An 8,465-nucleotide genomic window follows, 5' to 3' on the forward strand; every position below is an offset into this window, starting at 1 on the left:
ACCTTCATGAAGTTCTTGTGTTCTTCCTCCATCTCTCTTAAATCTTATGTTTCTTTTCCAATCATTTCGCTTTATTTACATAAAATAATTGGACATTTGTTAGAAGAACCAGTTTTTCCTCTATCACTTTCTCAAATAAAAAAATCTACAATTTTCATAATAAAAAGATTTTTTAAAAGTTCTCAAAAAAGAAAGATTTTTTAAAACTTATTTTTTGTAGTTAACCACTTTTTGGATTTAGGATATACTTTTTCAATTTAGTATTTAGTGTTCGAATGGAGTAGCGGGACAAGTGTATATCTCCCGCACTAAAATCATCATTCACCTTTTTATGTTTTTAAAAGCAGTTCAAACGGGAGTTCTGCATGCAGTTCAATATTTTTGTCTTTTTATGGAAAAAGCAGGAGATCTACATCCAGATCTCACCCGCTAACATTTGGTGGTGTTGATCTGCTTTTTTCTTTTTTTGGCCAATAAATAATTTTGTAACAAACACTTAACTTAAAATATATTTATCTAATTTTATAAATAATGTACGATGATTAACTCAAACTATATAGCCCACATAAATAATATTTTTGTCATTTTAAAATTATAAGCATGACGTCCAATCGCCAACAAAACACAACATTTTCTAAGGAAGAAGATATAAATCTTCCTACATAAATGTCAGCACGGATAAGTGGTTAATATTTTTTTTTATGTTTTTAAATAGTTAATATATAGGTAAATGATTGAAATTTTGTATGTCTATTGAGAGAAAACAATTTTAAATGGACTCTTATCCGAGAACGAGTATTTATTGAGTTGTACGATCAACTAAGTTTCATGACCAATTACCGTTTTAAAGATCTTATACCCACTAGTAGAAAGTTTCGCGGTGATAAATTCAACCAAGATTTTAATATTAGCGTACCCTACCGGTTCTCCAAAGAAAAACTTGATCAACTAGAATGAAAATAGAAGAAGTACAAGTATCTTATGAAAAATTCTACATGCATTTCGGTCGATTCTATAACATTTGAAATATTTGTTTTGATATTTTGGTATAGTTTTTATTGTTTTAATATATAATTTGTAATTTTGAACTGCTTTTGCTATTCAGAATTTATAATAAATTACTTTATCTGATTGATTTGTATTTTTCCTGCATGATCCACTTGTTCTGCACTTATCCCGTTTGAGCTGCACTTATTCCGCTTGATCTGCATGATTTTCATGATCTTCAACGCTCGAACTACTTTTTCCATTCATACCCTTAGTTTTTTTAGATGTGGATTCAGAATTTCGGATTAAAGGTTTAGTTTTTATGGCCTAGAATTTAAAAAAAAAACTTGTAAAACATTTTTGCTTACACCACTTGAAAGTGTTGAGTTCATCATCCCTGTCCCATCCCTCTTTTTTATGGATTGTTTACTGAAGTTTTCAAACTTACTGGTTGCTTGTGTAAGAAGAATTAGGATGAATCATAGACAAGAACCAATTAAAAACAAGGGCTTGTGGTTTTACGAGAACCAATTAATGTTCTATACTGAGGATCCTTCCTTTGTGCATCTCATTTGCGATAATTTTAATCATGTTGTTTCTGATCCACACGTGGTGTAGATTTATGTAATAAACTAATAATCATTTGATGAACAACAAGTTGATGATCTAACAGTTTACGATTTGACATCTACTAATCCCCACTATTAGAACCCCTTTTTAGCTTTCTTTGGAAATACAAAACTAATCCAGCTTTTTGACTTAGAAAACATACAGGTCCAATCCATGTTCTGTTCTCCTTTTCCGGTTTCACTGTTTCAGGCAACTACATTTCATTCAAATTGATATATAAAGTGGTGAGACTTACCACTTTTGTAAGTATCAGAGCTTCACAAAAATTGTTTTTTTCATGTTCGGACGGTTTAACTAAATGACCGAAACATAAAACAAAACAAAACAAAAACGGTTGCTCTGGAGAGTCTGGTTAGTTGATCTAGTGTTGTAAATTCAGCTGAAAAAGTACACAAAATAAAGCTTAGAGGTCAGAATTGAGTAATACTTGGGACCAAACTAATAGTAATTTAGAAGAAAAAGAGAACCTAATTGGTTGACAAGATCAAATTTATGGGAGAATATTGAAATTTAACTTCAACTTGGATAATTATGAGCCGGTAGTTCAAATAATAAAAATTAGACCAAATCCAAAAATATATCTCACTTGTTTCCAACTTCTTTAGTGATTTAAGAAACAATTTATTAAATATCATGCTATGAAATTGGAGACTTCTTTAAAAATAGCCTGTAAACTAAAGAGGTGATGGTAAAAAAAAAGGTATGATAAAAAGAAAAATCAAAGGAACAAGAAAGATATTCCTGAACATAAGCTTTCATGTCTCGACATTAATACTTCATCAGTTAGAAACTTATAGACCGAAACGTTCCACGATTGGACATTAACACTAGATGATCCGAATCTGCTTAATAATGTGTTTAGCTGTCCGAATCAAAAGTAATACAGTTTGATAATCCAACTATAAAAATAAAACACAGATATATCCATCCATGAATCATGAACTAAAATTAAAAAGCTTGGGTTTGACAAAATCAATGAACAACAAGACTTCATTAGGGAGTTTCTCAAACATGCCACTTCTTATAAGAGGAGGGAAAAACAACCAACCAGTCGTCAAAACTACAAACCCTACCGTAAGCGGTCGTGAAACCATATGACTCATCTTCCATCTCCGCATAAACGTCCTCTTCTTTACTGCTACTTCCGCGGCCGTGCAAACTCCATGCAACACAAAGAACCAACTAACTTCTCCTGTAGGCATCTCATGGGTAATATAAAAGAAGATCAGCTCGTGAACTGCACCGGAGACCAAGAATGTCGCCAAAACCGCCAAAAACCTAGCATGATCGGTTCTCATTTTCCATTCAGCGATTCGCTGCACAGGGTCGTAAACAGCTGGCCTGAGGATCGCAGTGACCATGAGGTTCCACCGGCGACCCCAGAAGTCTTGAAGAGAAGTGGCTAAGTATGGTTCATTGAACTGTGGCTCTAGATCGCATCCGAGAGAGATAAAGACCAAAGCTTTGACGAGCATTAAACCAATCTCAAGCTCCAAATATATATGCAGAGAATATATAATCAATAGCATAGTAGGAGACAAGTGTTGTTTGTAATCATACATACGTAACAACACACCAAAGACGACAACTTTGATGGCGAAAACCCATTTGGGGATATCATCTTGAGATTTAGGGTTATGTTGAGACTTGATGGGGAAGCAAGTGAAGTAGATGAACCGGGAGAGAGTTTGGGGAAGTGGGTAAAGAGGACCTTTGTCGAAGGAGAAGAGGATGAGTTTGAAATTGGCGAGCCATGTGAAGAAAAACGCTGCGGATCCAGAGAAGTGAACAGAGGAGAAAAACAGAGGAAGGAGAAGGAACAGAACACAAACAGGAAGAACAGAGAGTAATCTTGAAACACCGGGTTTGATTCTGGTTGATAGGTAGTAACAATAGGATACAGAGATGATTATAGAAACCCAGACCTTGATGAAGTTCTTGAGTTCTTCTTCCATCTCTCTGTATCCTTTTTTGTCCAATCACCGAGGCTTTGACTTAAATTTCGTTTGGTTATTATTTATTTTTGGGGAAACTCGATTTAACAGCTAAACACGTTACTAAGCAGATTCGGACGTTATGACTTGCAACTTCAAAGGGATATAAGGAAAAAGATGGATCTAGTTACAGTAAAACTCTATATATTAATATTTGATAAATTAATAAATATATTAAAATTAATAAATATGATAATAATTAATAAATAAAAAATTTGAGGTCATATCTAGTTTTATGACTTGCAAACGAAGGGAAATAAGGAAAAAATGGATTTATATACAGTAGAAACTATATAAAAGCTGACTCTATTAAATATATCGAGTATACAATACCAACACCGTAAAACCAAATTTTAATTTTATTTTGCATAAGATATATATTTAAAATATTAAGGTAAATGAAAACATTTTTGAATAATAATTTAATAAATTAATAAAATATCAAAATCTCAACAGTATTAATTTATATAGTTATTTACTGTACTGGAACAACTTCTGATGTGGTATATAAGTATATGCATGGACATTCAAATAGTGGTATAAGGGTTTAGATTGAATATTTGATGCTTCAGTCTTTTTAATATTTAACTTTTTAGAGATTTTGTGTTTCAAATTAAATGATATATTCAGTTTTCAATAAATTTATTAATTTTTGTGTTACATGAATTTTAATATTATGCAGTTTATTTTTTTATTAAGCGAATTATAGTTAGTTGGATAATTAATTATATGGTGCAAGTTGTTGGACCCAATTTCGGTCGATTCGTGATCGGACCAATATAAGGACGGACCCAGTAGGAAGTTAAGAAGCCGGCCCAATAACAAAAAAGAGATGAGGTCAACACAAGACGTGGAGATCCCGAGGATCAAGGAAGTCGTTGAGAGAGATCCGGAAAAGAGATATCGAGATAGAGGGGACACGTGAAATCCTAGAGAGCATTAGCTATACATATCGACCTCACCCTTAAGCTCGAGAGTAGTTCATTTTGTAATCGATCTCAGTTATAACTTCGATCTCATTCATTTATTGTATTCAACCCTAATTAATCAATAAAATATATTTTTATCAACCGAAATTTGATTATATCGTTGTGTTCTAAGGATATTGTTGTTCACATCCTTTTTCTTCTCTAGTTTTACATTCAAACACTACCACTACCACTACCAAATACTTAGTGTGTGTTTTAGGATCCACACAAGTCACGCAGAGTAATACCAAATCAAGGCAAATTTTAAATACTAGATATGACTTCATTTTTTTTAAATTTATGTGCACACTCCATTATTTAATAAAACGGTTTCCAAAGAATGCTAAAGAATACGAATTGATAAACGGAAATAAATATTTATTTCATTTGTAAGCAAAAATATTTGATTGAATTAAATATTAAAAGAACATATATGGACAGTTAAACAGGAAAATTTCTATTTGCTAGGCTAGGCTTTATCAGGACAAAAATTTATAATGATTGCTGGGGCATATTTGATATTCTTAACATCTTACCATTTAAATATCAAATTGAATCTTGACTAAAAAAAGATTTCAAATATGATACACAGTTTCAAACCAGGGTCCCAATCATGCGTCTCTTGATATATATTAGAACATAATATTCATTACCTCGATAACACAAAACATTCACTGAACCAGTCTTCTTCACTGATTTGCTTCGCAAGTATTTTTCATTGTGCGTCTCAATCTTCTTGAATTTACAAATACTGTCTTCGGACTAACCCTTTTATTGAGGTCAGAGTATCCTCGATGACCAAACATCTCGTTAAGACACATTCCTCAAAGATGGTACAAAGAGAAACTGATCTGGTATTAAAAGAGGTTATGGCTGTTGTGACGAACCATATGCCCTTTTGTGGATATCTGTTATCAGATGCTTAATCCTTCATTTAGAATGATATTACCCGTTTTAAACATAAGGTTCCATGTTTTGACACAAAATTTCATCAATTAGATAGTTTAAGATAATAAAAAAAAGATAATTTAAGACCAGAGATGTTCCCACGACAGGACGTCTATACATTACATGATCAACTAAACTAAAACCACAATTAGTGTATTATGAAATTCCACAAAGTAATACAATTCCATAATCCAGCTATAAATAAAACACACATACATCCACGTATCATGACCCAAACGTAAAGAACTTGTGCTCGACAGAATCAATAAACAACAAGGCTTCGTTAGGGAGTCTCACAAACATGCCACCCCTTATAAGAGGAGGGAAAAACAACCATCCACTGGTCAACACAACAAACCCTACCGTAAGCAGTCGTGAAACCATCGGACTCACCTTCCACCCCCCCCACAAACGTCCTCTTCTTCACCAATACTTCGGCAGCCGTGCAAATTCCATGCAACACAAAGAACCAAGTGATTTCTCCTGTAGGCATCTCACGGTTAATATAATAGAAAATCTGCTCGTGAACTGCACCGGAGACCAAGAACGTCGCCAAAACCGCCAGAAACCTAGCATGATCAGAGCTCATTTTCCATTCGGCCATTCGCTGCACCGGGTTGTAAACAGCTGGCCGGAGAATCGCCGGGACCATGAGGTTCCACCGGCGACCCCAGAAATCTTGAAGAGAAGTGGCTAAGTATGGTTCATTGGACTGTGGCTCTAGGTCGCATCCAAGAAAGATAAAGACCCAAACTTTGACGAGCATTAAGAGAATCTCAAGCTCTAAATATATATGCAGAGAATATATAACCAATAGCGTAGTGAAAGACAAATGTTGTTTGTAATCATACGTATGTAACAACACACCAAAGACGAGGACTTTAATGGCGAAAACCCATTTGGGGATCTGGTTTTGAGATTTAGGGTTTTGCTGAGGCTTGATGGGGAAGCAAGTGAAGAAGATGAACCGGGAGAGGTTTTGGGGAAGTGGGTAAAGAGGACCTTTGTCGAAGGAGAAGAGGATGAGTTTGAAATTGGCGAGCCATGTGAAGAAAAACGCTGAGGCTCCAGAGAAGTGAACAGAGGAGAAAAACAGAGGAATAAAAAGAAACAGAGCAATAACTGGAAGAACAGAGAGTAATCGTAAAGCACCAGGTTTGATTCTGGATGATAAGTAGTAGCAATAAGATACAGAGATGATTGCATAAAACCAAACCTTGATGAAGTTCTTGAGTTCTTCTTCCATCTCTCTAGATCTTCTTCTTTGTTTTTTCTTTCCGATCACCGAGGATTTGACTTAAATTCTGGTTTGGTTATTATATGTTATATATGATCAGATGAATCATGCACGTTCTTATTAAAAATCAAGGAAATTTGATTTGACAGCTAGACACAATGTTAACAGATTCGGACTTTAGAAATTGCAACTTTCATGGGAAGCTATCTCTACTCCAGGAGATGGAAAACAAGGATTTGGGTTTTATTGTAACAGCTTCTTATGTCGTCTATCATAGTATTCATTAATAAGGAACACAATTGTAAAATGCTAATGGATATGAACAGAATAACTGGGGGGAAACATTTATTTCCTTTTTCTAGAATAAAATTGTTTTAGTGAATAAAATTAATTTTTGAAAGAAAAACTTGGGAACCGTGCATATACAGACTGGCAGTGAAGATAAATAGGAACAAAATGTGGATGGATGGTTGCATTTGAAGCTACCAACAATCAAAAGCTCTCATTGGTAATTTTCAAAATGCACATGCTGGAAGCTTTTAGTTGACTTTATTAGTTTGTTTATTGGGCAACGTTTCCAGTTTTTTTAATATATAACGTTTAAAAAATATATTAAAAATTAGATGACATTTTCAAGTTTTATTAAAAATCTATTAACTTTTATATTTTATAACATTTGTATATGCAGTTTATTTTTATTATTTTATTTTATTTGCTAGATAACTAACGGTATGTTTGTTTAAAACGAAACAAATAAATATCTTAATCTATTTCTATAATTTTAAAACATCAATTAATAAAAAATGTAGTATTATCAATATTGAAATTCCATTTGATTTATACTATTTGATTATTTCATTTATACTAGTCTCAGCTTTAATACAATTTCTGTTTTAATTTTATGTTTTTAGAGATTATTTCGTTTCAAGTAGATAATATTAGTGTAGTATTATCAATATTGAAATTCCATTTGATTTATACTATTTAATGATTATTTCATTTATACTAGTCTCAGCTTTAATACAATTTCTGTTTTAATTTGATGTTTTAGAGATTATTTTCGTTTCAAGTAGATAATATTAATGTAGATTTTATTGACATTTTCTGTTATTTGATATTTGATATTTTACAATTTTTTTATTATTAGTTAAATTGTATTTCATTAGATAATTAATAATATTTGTTCAGAAAAGATAAAATATTAAAAATAAATTTAATTTGTATGTACTAACCTTTAAAAGTTACTAAACTCATAAAATGGAGGAAATACTAACTTTGGAGCATGTGGAAATAGGGTTTTCTTACCATTTAAATATCAAATGGAAGATGAAGCTTCTCTTTGGGTTTCTTCATTTCGCTGAGCGCGACTCGCCCCTAGATGGTTCTATCTCTAGTTTTTCTGTATTGTTTTCTAGTTTCATTCTACCGTCGAGTGGGGCTCCGAGACTTTCTGCTTCAGTTGTAAACGTTGCTCTTTGAACCTTTTATAATATAAGTTTGTGTTAAAAAAAAAATATCAAGTATAAGATTACCGAAAAACAATATCAAATATAATCATATTAAGAAAAATTGAAATGAAACCATTGTTCCCAATCATAGTTTAGTTCTTGATATGTATTTGAAAAGAAAAATAATTTTTTTGTTTGGATTGTAGTTCAAATTTGTAATGCATGACAAAGTTCGTTAATTACTCCCAGCTTT

General features: G+C 32.6%; 1 protein-coding gene and 1 pseudogene across 1 annotated transcript; both read right to left on the bottom strand.

Moving 5' to 3' along the window:
• Positions 1–2,454: 2,454 nt before the first annotated feature.
• Positions 2,455–3,871, bottom strand: LOC106355756 (probable long-chain-alcohol O-fatty-acyltransferase 4). The gene has a single exon (XM_013795647.3). The coding sequence runs from the start codon at positions 3,570–3,572 to the stop codon at positions 2,553–2,555; it is 1,020 nt and encodes a 339-aa protein (XP_013651101.2). The 5' UTR covers positions 3,573–3,871; the 3' UTR covers positions 2,455–2,552.
• A 1,718-nt stretch (positions 3,872–5,589) lies between these two features.
• Positions 5,590–7,313, bottom strand: LOC106356984 (annotated as a pseudogene).
• Between the last annotated feature and the right edge of the window lie 1,152 nt (positions 7,314–8,465).

This window comes from Brassica napus, chromosome C9 (assembly GCF_020379485.1).
Source record: "Brassica napus cultivar Da-Ae chromosome C9, Da-Ae, whole genome shotgun sequence".
NCBI lineage: Eukaryota > Viridiplantae > Streptophyta > Magnoliopsida > Brassicales > Brassicaceae > Brassica > Brassica napus.

What these genes read in the sequence shown, in the direction of transcription:
- LOC106355756 (XM_013795647.3), bottom strand. Translation starts at nt 3,572, where the DNA reads ATGGAAGAAGAACTCAAGAACTTCATCAAGGTCTGGGTTTCTATAATC.